At 49.8% G+C, this 17,459-nt stretch overlaps 1 protein-coding gene across 2 annotated transcripts; it reads right to left on the minus strand.

The window, feature by feature from the left end:
* Positions 1-2,760: 2,760 nt before the first annotated feature.
* CBX1 (chromobox 1) lies at positions 2,761-17,450 on the minus strand. 2 transcript variants are annotated; one of them, XM_073683509.1, is made up of 5 exons: positions 17,189-17,450; positions 14,025-14,191; positions 12,570-12,744; positions 3,846-3,940; positions 2,761-3,721 (listed from the first exon to the last, which is right to left on the minus strand). In XM_073683509.1, exons 2-5 carry the CDS (start codon positions 14,132-14,134, stop codon positions 3,577-3,579), a joined length of 525 nt encoding a protein of 174 aa, XP_073539610.1. In that variant the 5' UTR covers positions 14,135-14,191; positions 17,189-17,450; the 3' UTR covers positions 2,761-3,576. The 2 variants fall into 2 exon arrangements, with proteins under 2 accessions (XP_073539610.1, XP_073539611.1); XM_073683510.1 differs by lacking the exon at positions 17,189-17,450 and adding an exon at positions 14,657-14,780.
* Between the last annotated feature and the right edge of the window lie 9 nt (positions 17,451-17,459).

Here is a 17,459-nt window from a genome sequence, read left to right on the forward strand (position 1 = left end):
ACACTCCCTCATACATGGCTCATGTTTAAGTGATAAATTTACTGTGGCACAGATTCATTTCAGCTAAAAGTCTAGACCCTTAGATCAGGAATAGGACAGACATTTATAGGACATTATAAGCCAACAGATGAGTGGGACATGCAGGACAATCACTCCAGTGAAACAGAAGGCCGTGATCAGCAGCCTGTCATGTAAATCTGACAACTTGTGTATACGGTTTATATATGGATTTTGCTCTTAATGAAATATTTTTTGTTATCCAGATGTGCCGTGGTTTGTCAGTATGTTATAATACTTTGCTTTTGGAGCCTATAGAAACACCATTTACACACTGACAAAAGCATGTTGGGAACAAAGTGGTAATTTACAGAGAAGGGCCATGTTAGCAGCCAGTTTGTGCTTTCTCCAATTCAGCAACTTTGCAAATACGCTCTAGGTTGCTCCATTGGTGGACACAACCAGATGTCGGCTGCTGCCACTAGGAGACTGACATCGGAAAAAAAAAAAGTTGGCCCCTGCCGCAGCTTTGCATATACTCTATAACCCTTTCACAACATTATCATTTTTTTAATTCCTACCTTCCAAGAGCCACAATGTTTGCCTTTTTGTTTTGTGTGACTTTTTTCATTTTTACAGTTACATCCCAAAACAAGGTTGATAGGATTAGAGATATTTCGGCTTCACCATCAACAGTTGCTGGTGAGTGTCAGGTGTCCAATAGCCAGCACCCGCTTGGTATCACTGGTCGCCGCTCCTGAGCCAGTTCCATACAACTGCTTCCAATATATAGAGTTTGGATGTTGGCAAATGGTTCCTTAAAAAATGTCCATAGTTTTGTGTCTGCAGCTTCTATATAGGCCTATGTTTCCATTGTAACAAACTGTATACTCTGGTCTATCACTGTTTTCATCTGTTACCCTATAAATTGGCCAGACAGTACAAAATATGACAGCAGGACCAAAGTTAGTCAGTCGCCCAAGACCATGCCAACCTGTACAGTGCTGGCCAAAAGTATTGGCACCCCTGCACTTCTGTCAGATAATACTCAGTTTCTTCCTGAAAATGATTGCAATCACAAATTCTTTGGTATTATTCTCTTCATTTAATTTGTCTTCAATGAAAAAAAAACGCAAAAAGAATTGTCCTAAAGCCAAATTGGATATAATTCCACACCAAACCTAAAAAAGGGGGTGGACAAAAGTATTGGCACCCTTTGAAAAATCATGTGATGCTTCTCTAATTCGTGTAATTAACAGCACCTGTAACTTACCTGTGGCACCTAACAGGTGTTGGCAATAACTAAATCACACTTGCAGCCAGTTAACATGGATTAAAGTTGACTCAACCTCTGTCCTGTGTCCTTGTGTGTACCACATTGAGCATGGAGAAAAGAAAGAAGGCCAAAGAACTATCTGAGGACTTGAGAAACCAAATTGCGAGGAAGCATGAGCAATCTCAAGGCTACAAGTCCATCTCCAAAGACCTGAATGTTCCTGTGTCTTCCGTGCGCAGTGTCATCAAGAAGTTTAAAGCCCATGGCACTGTGGCTAACCTCCCTAGATGTGGACGGAAAAGAAAAATTGACAAGAAAATTCAACGCAAGATTGTGCGGATGGTGGATAAAGAACCTCGACTAACGTCCAAACAAGTTCAAGTTGCCCTGCAGTCCGAGAGTACAACAGTGTCAACCCGTACTATCCGTCGGCGTCTGAATGAAAAGGGACTGTATGGTAGGATACCCAGGAAGACCCCACTTCTTACCCAGAGACATAAAAAAGCCAGGCTGGAGTTTGCCAAAACTTACCTGAGAAAGCCTAAAACGTTTTGGAAGAATGTTCTCTGGTCAGATGAGACAAAAGTAGAGCTTTTTGGGAAAAAGCATCAACATAGAGTGTACAGGAAAAAAAAAAGAGGCATTCAAAGAAAAGAACACGGTCCCTACAGTCAAACATGGCGGAGGTTCCCTGATGTTTTGGGGTTGCTTTGCTGCCTCTGGCACTGGACTGCTTGACCGTGTGCATGGCATTATGAAGTCTGAAGGCTACCAACAAATTTTGCAGGATAATGTAGGGCCCAGTGTGAGAAAGCTGGGTCTCCCTCAGAGGTCATGGGTCTTCCAGCAGGACAATGACCCAAAACACACTTCCAAAAGCACTATAAAATGGTTTGAGAGAAAGCACTGGAGACTTCTAAGGTGGCCAGCAATGAGTCCAGACCTGAATCCCATAGAACACCTGTGGAGAGATCTCAAAATGGCAGTTTGGAGAAGGCACCCTTCAAATATCAGGGACCTGGAGCAGTTTGCCAAAGAAGAATGGTCTATAATTCCAGCAGAGCATTGCAAGAAACTCATTGATGGTTACTGGAAGCGGTTGTTCGCAGTTATTTTGGCTAAAGGTTGTGCAACCAAGTATTAGGCTGAGGGTGCCAATACTTTTGTCCGGACCTTTTTTGGAGTTGTGTGTGAAATGATCAATGATTTGATTTTTGCTTCATTCTCTTTTGTGTTTTTTCCTTGCAAGCAAATTAAATGAAGATAATAATACCAAAGAATTTGTGATTGCAATAATTTTCAGGAAGAAACTGAGTATTATCTTACAGAATTGCAGGGGTGCCAATACTTTTGGCCAGCACTGTAGGTCTGAATTTGCACAGTTGCATTATTATGCCAAAGCATGTACAGTAAAGCCGAGGTAGAGACCCCTTTCCTTTGTATATTCTGAAGCTACAATTACTACCAAGTAACAAAAAAGACAAATATTTTATAAATCTAAAAGTTTTATTAGGGTGACTGACAAAATGCTGCCTAAAATTTACTTTACATATGAGAGTTTTCACAGAACCTAAAAACACATGCTATTGTAAGAAACAAAAACCTACAAAATGACAGGTTTAGACAATAAAACTGCAGAGAAGTTCTTATGTAGCCATATCTTAAAGATTGGTTACATAAGGCTTCCTACTCAAGAGGTTAAGAGAAGAAAAAAAAATTCATAAAAAGTTTCACATGAACAGCACCGTCTTCCCAGTAACCGTTTAGAAATTCACAAGTTGCCCATCCCATAAAATGGACCTTCAATTTCATACAAATAGATGTCGGAATGTGTCACTATTCCCATCTATTAGGTAGCACGTCATCTTGTAGGGTCCTTGGAGCTGCATGAAGGGTGGCAAAGACGAAGCCCCCTGAAAGCAGCCAAACACTGAACAGGTGACGACAACACAAAACTCATCTTCGTTTTTTGGTGACTGGTTTTCTCTCCTTTGTCCAAAGAGTAAAATTTAAAAAAATAAAATAAAATAGTACCACCCACCATGTAAACCCCCAATGTCTTTCTTTTTCTGACAGACATCACTAATAGCCAAACAATACATGCTACTCGATAAGAATGCAGAGTTTGTAACACTAGTGGGAAAGAGGAGGAGCAGGGGTTAGGGTGCAGAATCTCCTGCGCTCTACAATGCAAACACCTTCTTTGGCTGCAGGAAAAACTGAATCCTGTAGCTGTCCTCCCTCCCCCTCCCCACTATGCCATAGGCCCCACCATCCATTGTTAATAACCGCTTTATCTGGCTTTAGTTCTTGTCGTCTTTTTTGTCGTCCTCCTCTGTTGGATAGGAATGCCACGTCAGCCGTTCTTCATAGAATGAAATCACCACTTGGGGACACTTCATATTGGCTTCTTTTGCTGGGACGAGATCGGCCTCATCTGAATTTTTCCTGTAGGTTATACATGGGAAAGATAACATTACCTCCTGCCATCTGGTGAATAGATAGAAGAAATTTCCTAATGTACACCGATCATCACAGATGCTGGGATGCGATTGGCGCAGACCATACCTACCATTTCATCAGGAACATTAACTCTCCACTTGAGTCTGTGGCTCCAATAATCCTTTCTGGATCTAAACCTCGCGCAAATCCACGAGGCTTCTCAACCTGTAGGACAGAAAGGACACAGTGCTAAATATTGTTCTTGCAAATTAAAGGGAACCTGTCATATCGAAAAGCGCTATGTGTCTGCAAATATAGTGTTAATCTTCAGGTAAATTGCATTAAATCATACCTGGCTGGCTTACCAGGGAAAAAATTAAGATTTATTCTCCCTGCAGCCAGTTGTTTCCAGTCATCAGGGTTATGCACGGAGCTGTAACAGTCACTGCTCATCCACAGTGAGCGCTGTAATCACTCCCTGGCACGTTGACTGACAGACTGCACTGCAGTGTATGTGTGTGTAAAGCAGGATGTGCTGGTAAAAGATTACAGCCACTACCTGTATAGTGATCAGTGACCAACGCCTCAATGCACCGCCCCAAGTGAATGGGAGCAAGCGGCTACAACTTCATTTTCTCCCTTAAAGAAGTTGTCCACTACTTTGACAATGATGCCCTAGGATAGGGCATCAGCATCAGTGTACGATCGGCCGGGGTCCCGCACGCGGCACACCCGATCAGCTGTTATCGGTGTCCCGGCCGGAAGTCCTTACTTGCAATGCTTTGCCGTCCATTTGTAGTGGCCGCCGCAGGGTACTGCACATCTGCTTCCCATTCAGTTGAATGGGAGGCTGATGTGCAGTAACAAGCGCCGGCCACTACAACTTGACGGCCAGGCACCGCAGGTAAGGACTTCCGGCCGGCGGCACCGATAACAGCTGATTGGCAGGGGTGCCGCGTGCGGGACCCCGGCCGATCATACACTGAGTAGTGGACAACTTCTTTAACCCCTTCCCAACATGATACGTACTAATACGTATCTGTGCCCTGGGCCTTATGGACCAGATACGTATTAGTATGCATACAGCTTGTGTGCGGGCGGAATCGCCACCGGGTGTCAGCTGATTACAGCTGACACCCGGTGCTATTAATCCTCGAAATGGTGCGATCAAAGTCGATTGCAGCATTTTGGTGGCAAGAGGAGGTAAGCACCGGTACTCACCTCCTCTCCGGCATCCTGCGGTGTCTGTGGCTGGGTCCCGTGGTTGTCATGTGACCCAGATGTAGTCATGACGACATCCAGGTCACCTGACACATGGAAGATACTTTGATCATGCGCAGTGCACAATCACAGTAACTTCTCCCTCTGCAGCTGTGACAGCCTGTATAGCACAGGGATGCTGCTGCATTCCTGTGCTATACAGGAGATCAAAATGCAAAAAGTGAAAGTCCCATAGTAGGACAAAATGTAAAAGTTAAAGAATCAGAAAGTGGAAAAAAAATTGTAAAAATATAAAAAAAATGAAAAAAATAAACCCCAAAACATAAAAATATATTGTACCCATCAATAAATAGTATTATAAAAGTACACATATTTGGTATCGCCGCATCTGGAATGACCAGACCTATAAAACTGTCCCTCTAGTTAACCCCTTTAGTGAACACTGTAAAAAAAAAAAAAAAAAAAAAAAAAAAAGGCAAAAAACAATACTTTATCATCATACCGCCAAACAAAAAATGGAATAAAACGCGATCAAAAATACAAATGTAAATAAAAATGGTACCGCTGAAAAAGTCATCTTATCACACAAAAAAATAGCCGCCATACAGCTCCATCAGCCAAAAAATAAAAAAATTCTAGCTGTCAGAATAAAGCGATGCAAAATATTTTTTTCTATAAAATAGTTTACATTGTTCAAAAGTGCCAAAACGCAAAAAACACGATATAAATGCGGTACCGCTATAAACGTACTGACCCGAAGAATAAAGCTGCCTTATCAATTTTACCACACGCAGAACGGGAAAAAAAAACAAAAACAAGCTGTCACATGACTGTCGGCCGAAACATAGAAAAATTATAGCTCAAAATATGGCGATGCAAAAAATAATCTTTGCAAAAAAAAAAAGTGTCTTTTAGTGTGTGACAGCTGTCAATCATAAAAACCCGATATCTGGTATCGCTGTAATCGCACCCACCCGAAGAATAAAGTCGTCTAATCACTTACCGTATTTTTCGGACTAGAAGACGCCCCGGACCATAAGACACACCTAGGTTTTAGAGGAGGGAAATAGGAAAAAAAATATTTAAGCAAAAAATGTGGTCATGATGTCCTGTTCTAGGGGAGGGAGTCTACCCGAATACCATTGTCAGCAGCAATGTCCTCCCAATTCTGTTAATATCCTCCATCTTGGTATGCATGGCACCCTTTGAGACCCCTCCCCCCCCCCCCCCAATCCTGGTATGCGTGGCACCCCTTGAGGCCCCCCCCCAATCCTGGTATGCGTGGCACCCCTTGAGGCCCCTCCCCCCAATCCTGGTATGCGTGGCACCCCTTGAGGCCCCCCCCCCAATCCTGGTATGCGTGGCACCCCTTGAGGCCCCCCCCCAATCCTGGTATGCGTGGCACCCCTTGAGGCCCCCCCCCCCAATCCTGGTATGCGTGGCACCCCTTGAGGCCCCCCCCCCAATCCTGGTATGCGTGGCACCCCTTGAGGCCCCCCCCCCAATCCTGGTATGCGTGGCACCCCTTGAGGCCCCCCCCCCAATCCTGGTATGCGTGGCACCCCTTGAGGCCCCCCCCCAATCCTGGTATGCGTGGCACCCCTTGAGGCCCCCCCCCAATCCTGGTATGCGTGGCACCCCTTGAGGCCCCCCCCCCCAATCCTGGTATGTGTGGCACCCCTTGAGGCCCCCCCCCCAATCCTGGTATGCGTGGCACCCCTTGAGGCCCCCCCCCCAATCCTGGTATGCGTGGCACCCCTTGAGGCCCCCCCCCCAATCCTGGTATGCGTGGCACCCCTTGAGGCCCCCCCCCAATCCTGGTATGCGTGGCACCCCTTGAGGCCCCCCCCCCAATCCTGGTATGCGTGGCACCCCTTGAGGCCCCCCCCCCAATCCTGGTATGCGTGGCACCCCTTGAGGCCCCCCCCCCCAATCCTGGTATGCGTGGCACCCCTTGAGGCCCCCCCCCCAATCCTGGTATGCGTGGCACCCCTTGAGGCCCCCCCCCAATCCTGGTATGCGTGGCACCCCTTGAGGCCCCCCCCCCCAATCCTGGTATGCGTGGCACCCCTTGAGGCCCCCCCCCCAATCCTGGTATGCGTGGCACCCCTTGAGGCCCCCCCCCCAATCCTGGTATGCGTGGCACCCCTTGAGGCCCCCCCCCCAATCCTGGTATGCGTGGCACCCCTTGAGGCCCCCCCCCAATCCTGGTATGCGTGGCACCCCTTGAGCCCAGCCCCCCAATCCTGGTATGCGTGGCACCCCTTGAGGCCAGCCCCCCAATCCTGGTATGCGTGGCACCCCTTGAGGCCAGCCCCCCAATCCTGGTATGCGTGGCACCCCTTGAGGCCAGCCCCCCAATCCTGGTATGCGTGGCACCCCTTGAGGCCAGCCCCCCAATCCTGGTATGCGTGGCACCCCTTGAGGCCAGCCCCCCAATCCTGGTATGCGTGGCACCCCTTGAGGCCAGCCCCCCAATCCTGGTATGCGTGGCACCCCTTGAGGCCAGCCCCCCAATCCTGGTATGCGTGGCACCCCTTGAGCCCAGCCCCCCAATCCTGGTATGCGTGGCACCCCTTGAGCCCAGCCCCCCAATCCTGGTATGCGTGGCACCCCTTGAGCCCAGCCCCCCAATCCTGGTATGCGTGGCACCCCTTGAGCCCAGCCCCCCAATCCTGGTATGCGTGGCACCCCTTGAGCCCAGCCCCCCAATCCTGGTATGCGTGGCACCCCTTGAGCCCAGCCCCCCAATCCTGGTATGCGTGGCACCCCTTGAGCCCAGCCCCCCAATCCTGGTATGCGTGGCACCCCTTGAGCCCAGCCCCCCAATCCTGGTATGCGTGGCACCCCTTGAGCCCAGCCCCCCAATCCTGGTATGCGTGGCACCCCTTGAGCCCAGCCCCCCAATCCTGGTATGCGTGGCACCCCTTGAGCCCAGCCCCCCAATCCTGGTATGCGTGGCACCCCTTGAGCCCAGCCCCCCAATCCTGGTATGCGTGGCACCCCTTGAGCCCAGCCCCCCAATCCTGGTATGCGTGGCACCCCTTGAGCCCAGCCCCCCAATCCTGGTATGCGTGGCACCCCTTGAGCCCAGCCCCCCAGTCCTGGTATGCGTGGCACCCCTTGAGCCCCCCCCCCAGTCCTGGTATGCGTGGCACCCCTTGAGCCCCCCCCCCCAGTCCTGGTATGCGTGGCACCCCTTGAGCCCCCCCCCCCCAGTCCTGGTATGCGTGGCACCCCTTGAGCCCCCCCCAGTCCTGGTATGCGTGGCACCCCTTGAGCCCCCCCCAGTCCTGGTATGCGTGGCACCCCTTGAGCCCCCCCCAGTCCTGGTATGCGTGGCACCCCTTGAGCCCCCCCCCCAGTCCTGGTATGCGTGGCACCCCTTGAGCCCCCCCCAGTCCTGGTATGCGTGGCACCCCTTGAGCCCCCCCAATCCTGGTATGCGTGGCACCCCTTGAGCCCCCCCAATCCTGGTATGCGTGGCACCCCTTAAGCTCCCCCCCATCCTGGTATGCGTGGCACCCCTTAAGCTCCCCCCCCCCCCATCCTGGTATGCGTGGCACCCCTTAAGCTCCCCCCCCCCAATCCTGGTATGCGTGGCACCCCTTGAGCCCAGCCCCCCAATCCTGGTATGCGTGGCACCCCTTGAGCCCAGCCCCCCAATCCTGGTATGCGTGGCACCCCTTGAGCCCAGCCCCCCAATCCTGGTATGCGTGGCACCCCTTGAGCCCAGCCCCCCAATCCTGGTATGCGTGGCACCCCTTGAGCCCAGCCCCCCAATCCTGGTATGCGTGGCACCCCTTGAGCCCCCCCCCAGTCCTGGTATGCGTGGCACCCCTTGAGGCCCCCCCCCCCAGTCCTGGTATGCGTGGCACCCCTTGAGCCCCCCCCCCAGTCCTGGTATGCGTGGCACCCCTTGAGCCCCCCCCCCCAGTCCTGGTATGCGTGGCACCCCTTGAGCCCCCCCCAGTCCTGGTATGCGTGGCACCCCTTGAGCCCCCCCAGTCCTGGTATGCGTGGCACCCCTTGAGCCCCCCCCATCCTGGTATGCGTGGCACCCCTTTAGCCCCCCCAATCCTGGTATGCGTGGCACCCCTTAAGCTCCCCCCCATCCTGGTATGCGTGGCACCCCTTTAGCCCCCCCAATCCTGGTATGCGTGGCACCCCTTAAGCTCCCCCCCATCCTGGTATGCGTGACACCCCTTGAGCCCCCCCCCCCCCAATCCTGGTATGCGTGGCAATTCGGTTAATATCCTCCATCCTGGTATGTATGGCACCCCTTGAGCCCCCCTTCACCCCCCAATCCTGGTATGTGTGGCACCCCTTGAGCCCCCCCCAATCCTGGTATACGTGGCACCCCTTGAGCCCCCCCCCCCAATCCTGGTATACGTGGCACCCCTTGAGCCCCCACCCCCAATCCTGGTATACGTGGCACCCCTTGAGCCCCCACCCCCAATCCTGGTATACGTGGCACCCCTTGAGCCCCCACCCCCAATCCTGGTATGCGTGGCACCCCTTGAGCCCCCACCCCCAATCCTGGTATGCGTGGCACCCCTTGAGCCCCCACCCCCAATCCTGGTATGCGTGGCACCCCTTGAGCCCCCACCCCCAATCCTGGTATGCGTGGCACCCCTTGAGCCCCCACCCCCAATCCTGGTATGCATGGCACCCCTTGAGCCCCCACCCCCAATCCTGGTATGCGTGGCACCCCTTGAGCCCCCACCCCCAATCCTGGTATGCATGGCATGCATTCTGTTAATATCCTCCATCCTCGTATGTATGGCCCCCATCCCATCTTGGCATGCATGGCACCCCTTGAGCCCCCCTCCCCCCCCAATCCTGGTATGCGTGGCACCCCTTGAGCCCCCCTTCCCCCCCCATCCTGGTATGCGTGGCACCCCTTGAGCCCCTCTTCCCCCCAATCCTGGTATGTGTGGCATCCCTTGAGCCCCCCCCCCCCCCAATCCTGGTATGCGTGACACCCCTTGAGCCCCCACCAATCCTGGGATGCGTGGCACCCCTTGAGCCCCCACCAATCCTGGGATGCGTGGCACCCCTTGAGCCCCAACCCCCCCCCCCCCCCCCCACACACACACACAAAAAAAAAATTAAACAATCATACTCGCCTCCTCTCTCCTCAAGCGCTGTCCCGCTCTGCTGGTGACACTCTCACTGTGTGAGCCGCGCATGGCACGGCGCGCTCACAGTACCGCAGCGAGGCTCCAGCGGTCAGTGTGCCTGCTATTAAAGACCATGGATATTCACTACAACCAGTGAATATTCATTTTCTTTAGTAGCGGGCACAGCACAGGCTGCAGCAGCCGGCTGCTGCCTCCTGTGCCCCGCTGATCCCCTAGACCTCCTACCACGCAGAGCCACAGTATATACAGGGAGATATAGTCCAAATACTAAGACGCACCCACCACTTTCCTTCAAAATTTGAGGAAAAAAGTGCGTCTTATAGTCCGAAAAATACAATATACAGCACGAGGAACGGCGTAAAAAATAAACGCTAGGGTTGTCCTAGGGTTAGGAATTTTTCAAAAGTAAAGAAAAAAAAAAAAAGTGACAATATGGCGACTAGTATTGAGTGCAAGTGTTCGCTACTTGAGTTTGCATCGGGTGCTCGGGTATGCACCGAGTATCCGCTCTCAATTCCAGTCAATCTTACATTCAAAAAGTCACACAGTGCTCCTTCCCTTCTGAACCCTGGTTAATAAAGTTCTTGAATGTGGTTTTGAGCACCTTGAGGGGTGCAGTTTTTAGAATGGTGTCACTTTTGGGTATTTTCTATCATAAAGGCCCCTCAGTGACTTAAAATGTGATGTGGTCCCTAAAAAAATGGTTTTGTAAATTTTGTTGAAAAAAAAAAATTAGAAATCGCCGGTCAACTTTTAACCCTTATATCTCCCTAATAAAAAAGCATTTTGTTTCCAAAATTGTGCTGATATAAAGTCGACATGTGGGAAATGTTATTTATTAACTCTTTTGTGTGATATATCTCTCTGATTTAAGGGTATTAAAATTCAAATTTTGAAAACTGCAAAATTTTCGCCAAATTTCTGATTTTTTTCACAAATAAACACAAGTCATATTGAAGAAATTTTTCCACAATCATGAAGTACAATATGTCACGAAAAAACAAACTCAGAATCAGTGGGATCCGTTGAAGCGTTCCAGAGTAATTACCTCATAAAGTGACAGTGGTCAGAATTGTAAAAATTGGCCTGGTCATTAACGTGCAAACCACCTTTGGGGGTAAAGGGGTTAAACAGCTCCAGTAAAGCAGCCTGACCTGATCTGAATGTTTTTTTTTTTTTAACCTACATATTACCCTTAAATCTGCATGTAAATAGCATTTCTAGACATGAAAGGGCTATGTTGAAATGCAATATGTCCAAGCATGCACAAGTCATTTTACAGACAAGTCAGTGCTAGTAGTTTCAATTTACTATCTTTCACTGCGCCAAATGACGCAGTTTGTACGTCTGTCCCCGTCATTCAGGAGCACATAGCCGTGGCCATGACTGACCCACAAAGTACCATGTTCAGTTCACCTAAGAGGTTGCCCAGCTTCTATTCTATCACTTAGTGGATCCCCCGCTGGCTTATGCTTCCTGGTCCCACCTAGACTGCCAGCAATGGTACACACACTATGCTCAGCCAATCACTGTCTGCAGTCGGGATCCTGTTAGCAACTGTCTGAGCAGCATTTCCCAGCAATGCGTGAGCGTCAGGAGCAATAAGTAGAAACCGGTCAGAGTAGCCAGGCAGCTTCATGGGAGAGCAGGAGAATTTTGCTTAATTTATTTAAAAAACACTCTGAGCCCTTTACTATAAATGTTTCACTGCTGGAGTACCCCTTTAACATTATTAAACCATGCAAAATGAGTCATCAAGAATTATAGTGTATGTGAAAGTGTTTACATTACATTCAGGTGCTCATTTTGAATCAAGGAGGTAATTAAAAGGGAATCTGTCACCAGATTTTTGCCACCTCATCTGAGAGCAGCATGATATAAGGGCAGATTCCTTGATTCCAGTGAATTGTCACTTACTGAGCTGTTTGCTGTACTTTTAATAAAATCCCTGTTTTCTCTGCTGTAGATCTAGCAGTTCTCTGAATGCTGAGCTCTGTATAACTCCACCCTCAGCACTGATCAGCAGATTTCTGTGTAGCTGTGTATAGGCAGAAAGCTGCCAATCAGTGGTGGGAGCTTGGTTATACAGAACATATGAATATGGAAGACTACATGGCAGTAGGTTTACTAGTCCTATAGTGATAAAATCACTGATTTATCAGCAGGAGATTATCACTAAGAGCAAGCAGCACAATAAGAGACAACGCTGTAATCGGGGTCTCTGTACCTACATCATGCTGCCATCAGATTAGGTGGCAAAAACTAGGTAACAGATTCCCTTTAATATCTTCCTTAAGACATCAGGTTAGACCAATGTGTGTTAAGACAGTAACCATTCCCCACTGTACACTGAAAAAAGGCAAATATCACAAAAACTATGAAAATTGTAACAGAGGGTGAAAACAATGAAACAAATATTACATATACGGAGTTGTTGAGATTTATGTAACAGAAGTTTCAAAGTGTTTTGGTTCTTCAACTATTCTTACCTCATCTTTCTTTTTCTTGGACTTAACCTCTTCACTCACAATTTCAGTGTCAGAATCCGCCTTGCGCTTCCCATCTGATCTGTCCGACTCATGCGCGCTTTTCTGTGATTGTAGGAACTCTGCGATAAGATCAGGACAGTCCAAGTTCTCTTCTGGCTCCCAAGTGTTGTCATCACTGCAAACACCAGATCCATTCAGACTCAACTGACTCCCAAACCCCCAAAACATTTCATTTCCATTACACCATCATACATTTTTTGCTTAACAGATGATAGGTGCCAAGCAGCAGCTTCTTTCACAGCACAAGAGGATTGCACATGTTGAAATTCAATATTCATCCTTATTTCCCCCATCTGATGACCAAGGATTTGTTCTTAACTTGAATTTCCCAATCGATAGTCCATACATAGTCAATCTGTATAATCAGTGCTGCAGTGTAAATCAGGAGGGATGATCAGTGCAGCAGCTTTAGCTTAACAGTCATCTGCAGGGCGCAGTCAGACGGCCATATAACTCGTGCAAGGATCACACGGACTGGTCGTCTGCTCTCCTGACCTGAGCGTGACAGCATTTATTTCTATGCAGCCATCACGCTCAGGTCAGAAGAGCCGACAACCGATGCGATAGTCACGCGAGTTATACGGCCGTCTGACTGTGCCCTTAGGCCACAGCCCCACTATCAGTATTCGGTCAGTATTTTTTCTCAGGAGTGGGAGCCAAAACCAGGTGAGGAACAATCAGAGAAAAGATATAATAGAAACGAGTCACCAATTCTGCATTTATCACCCACTCCTGGTTTTGTCTCCCACTCCTGAGAAAAAATACTGACCAAATACTGATAGTGGAGCCCACGCAGACTTCCATTAGTGAGTGCAGCTAAGCTGCAAGTCCCTGATCATAATGGCATGCCACTTCGTAACGTATGATGACACTTTAGACCAAAATATCAGCCCGTTGTAAATTTACTAAGGTTTTTTTTGTTTGTGCATATGTGGGCAAAAACGACTGATGTTTTTAGAAGGCATAAAACTCAATGCATTAACATGAGACTACCAATAACGTGCCAGGAATTAACCTGTAAAAATGCTTTGGCAGACTGGGCTAAGTGAGATTTGTAGCCTCTTCAGAAGAGAACGTTTTCTGCCCTGAAACTGAATGTTTTTTTTTTTTTTTATCACAAATGCAAATAGAAAACTGAACTTTGAATATGCAGAACAAAATTCCCATTTATACTTTCCACTGCCAGGATGTTGGCGCCTTATCAGAATCTCCCGATAATCCTTTTTTGTTGCACATTTGCTGTAATTTTACACTCCTTATTACCAACAGAACATTGAAAGACGCTCATAGTCCGACATCTTGTCGTCTGTTATTGAGAACCCAACACAAATATACAGTAGCTGCCAGATCTCACCAGGTAGAAAACGCCACTTAACTTGCCATAATCAGACTTACTCAGAGAATCCTTTCCATTTCAGAAGATATTCGACCTTCCCCTTAACCACCCGCCTGTCTAGAACCTTTTCGACCACATATTCCTCCTCTTCTTCATCTACTTCTTCCATTTTTTTCTTGTTTTGCTTTTTTCCCAAAATGGTCGCCAGGTTGCTGGTTTAATGAATCTGTATGGGATAGAGAAGAGATCAAGAGATGAAGACACTATATAAAGATATTAAATAGAGGCAAAATGCTGCATTTACTTGGTGTCACTGCTGCCTTGTCTGTTGCATCGTACTGTGAATTGCTAATTTTGCTGACCAGAGCCTGCAGATTGTGTGTGAATAATGGCCAATGGCACCGAGTTTACCAGACATGTTATCTGTCAGTTTGGGCTTGTTCATCTGTTTTTAGGTGAAAATACAAATGTATGAGATGATTAGCGGATCATCTGCTACTTTGTGCAAGTCCATGGAGTTAAAAAAAAGTTGCTAGTCCTCAATTTTAGAGCAGCATCTTAAGGGTTGAATCCAATAGTCAACAGATCAACCTTGCTCTGGATGATCATTGTCTTAAAGAGATTGTCCATTACTCGGACAGCTCCGTCTCACTTAGCATGTTTACACCAGTAAAATAACACTCATTCTCACCTCCGATGCTGGCCCACTTTCAGCACTGGATCTCCCGGGCGGTTATGACATATGAGCTATACACCCAATCAGCGCTGGCGTCACTGTCCCTGCCATGGGATGAATCAGACATCAAGAGGAAGTGAGCGGCCAACCACACGTGAACCAATGCAGACACTGGAGGTGAGTATAAGTGTTAATCTACTAGTGCAAGCATGAAGAGTCAGACGGGGCTGTCCGAGTAATGGACAACCCCTTTAAGGCCCCCATACAGAGAGAGATTTCAGATGAACGATCGGTCAGCCAGCAGTCTGACTCCCCCAATACACAGGAGTGTAAAGGCCCCGTCACACTAAGCGATATAGCTAGCGAGATCGCTGCTGTGTCACGGTTTTGGTGACTCACCAGCGACCTCACCAGCGATGTCGCTGTGTGTGACACTTTGCAACGATCAGGCCCCTGCTGTGAGGTCGCTGATCGTTGCAAAGTGTTCTGGACCATTTTTTGGTCGTTGGCCTCCCGCTGGCCAGCACACATCGCTGTGTGTGACCAGCGGGACCAACGATCTGGCTGGTAACCATGGTAAATATCGGGTTACTAGGGGCACGCGCGCACTTAGTAACCCGCTGTTTACCATAGATACCACTCTGCTACGGTGAGCGGAGGCTCCAGCGCACAGTAGCAGAGAGGTATCCATGGTAAACAGCGGGTTACTAGGGGCACACGCGCACTTAGTAACCCGATATTTACCATAGTTACCAGCCTGCTCCTGCTTAAGCAGCAGGCTGGGAACGGGAGCAGGACATCGTGGAACGATTCTTTCCACAATATCGCTGCTCCCCTCATCGCTGGTGAGCCTGCCTGTTTGACAGCTCACCAGCGATGTATTAGCGATGCAGCAACGATCCCTGACAGGTCGTATCGTTGTCGGGATCGCTGCTGCATCGCTTAGTGTGACGGGGCCTTTAGGCTTGGCCAAGGGCTTCTGTGCTCTCTATGAGACCCGCTGCCAGACTCCTCTGGTGGGATCTTATCTCCACGGAGAACAAAAGGATCGTTCACTGAAATTCAGCAGCTCGGATTCTTCTCTCCCCCAACATCATCTGTCTGAAGGCCCCTATATGTATTAGACTGACTGCCAATCTGCTGTTATTGGTGGTTTCAGCCGACTTTGGTCTAATGTGTACAGAGGCCTGTAAGTAAATGGCCATATCCATAAGGACAGGTGAGCAGATCTGTACAAAATAGGAAGTGTCAGTTTCAGATGAGGATCAGCGTTCAGAGAGAAAATGAAATAATAATAAAAAAAAAAAAAAAAGCAAGAGTGATTGAGGACACGTTCCTTTTATAGGAGGAGTATGGAGAAATCCCATGCCACGTCTTCCTGAAGGTAAGTGCTGAGCTCTGCTGGAGGTTTGGACAACTCCGTGGCCACTGAAGATATTTTGTAGGTGCCAATGATGGCACAGTCTTACCAGCCTTGTGAAATAGTTACTGCTCACAGCCAAGAGGAGAAAACCCACATCCACTCCCACCTTGACCCTACCAGCGGTCTGGGACTGGCCCACCGGAGTAGGTGAATCCCTCGGTGGGCCCCAGTGTAAGAGAGCGCTCCTACATGAGCAGTGCTGGCACTACCACTGTGTCCAGATAAAGGCAGCCTCTCATCATTCATTTACAAAGCTATCCAGCATATTATATAGGAGCAGAGGGGAACTTGTTAGTGAGGGTAGTGTAATATTTGCATGTAGCTGAGTAGTGGCCCCAGAGTCAGTAACAGGTGGCACACCAGCCCAGCCTACCCACATCTCCCAGGTGGTACATGGAGATGGGCTCCATAGCTGAACCAATCACATCTCCTGGCGCGAGGAGCATTCCCAGCGCCCGCAGTCCTCCTGGCCAGAGGAGCATTCCCAGCGCCCGCAGTCCTCCTGGCCAGAGGAGCATTCCCAGCGCCCGCAGTCCTCCTGGCCAGAGGAGCATTCCCAGCGCCCGCAGTCCTCCTGGCCAGAGGAGCATTCCCAGCGCCCGCAGTCCTCCTGGCCAGAGGAGCATTCCCAGCGCCCGCAGTCCTCCTGGCCAGAGGAGCATTCCCAGCGCCCGCAGTCCTCCTGGCCAGAGGAGCATTCCCAGCGCCCGCAGTCCTCCTGGCCAGAGGAGCATTCCCAGCGCCCGCAGTCCTCCTGGCCAGAGGAGCATTCCCAGCGCCCGCAGTCCTCCTGGCCAGAGGAGCATTCCCAGCGCCCGCAGTCCTCCTGGCCAGAGGAGCATTCCCAGCGCCCGCAGTCCTCCTGGCCAGAGGAGCATTCCCAGCGCCCGCAGTCCTCCTGGCATGTAAAGTGGCCCCATTAGTGCTCAGCTGTATGACATTCCCCTGGTGCAGGCCCCGTGCCCAGCAGTGAGGGCGCAACTTACTCGGGTATAACTTTGCTCACCCTGCTGGCACAGGAGCATCAGATCTACAAGCGACCGGTCACACCCGCCGCCAGCCGGAGCAGCGTGCGGCACCAGCACGTCATACCGGATTGCTCGGAGCAGCAGTGAACATCTCACCTGTGAAGCGGTCCGGCGGCTGGTCTCCCCGGGCTCTCAGGCCTGTCGCTGTACCTGGGAAGGCGCCTCCAGCGAAGCAGAACCGTTCAGCAGCCGGTGGTGCCGCTGTAATTGGCGCGCTGCACGGCCTCCAAGCGCTCTCCCAGTTCACGTGATCCGGTTCGGTTCTGGGAATGTGGCGCCTCCTAACAAAAGGATCTGCTCTGCCGCCACCAACAAGTAGCAGTGCGCATGCGCCGCGTCTCCGAGCATCACGGGAGCTGTAGTTCCG

Source organism: Phyllobates terribilis, unplaced genomic scaffold, assembly GCF_046119375.1.
Source record: "Phyllobates terribilis strain yellow unplaced genomic scaffold, ASM4611937v1 Scaffold_5__5_contigs__length_657084704, whole genome shotgun sequence".
NCBI classification, from domain to species: Eukaryota; Metazoa; Chordata; class Amphibia; order Anura; family Dendrobatidae; genus Phyllobates; species Phyllobates terribilis.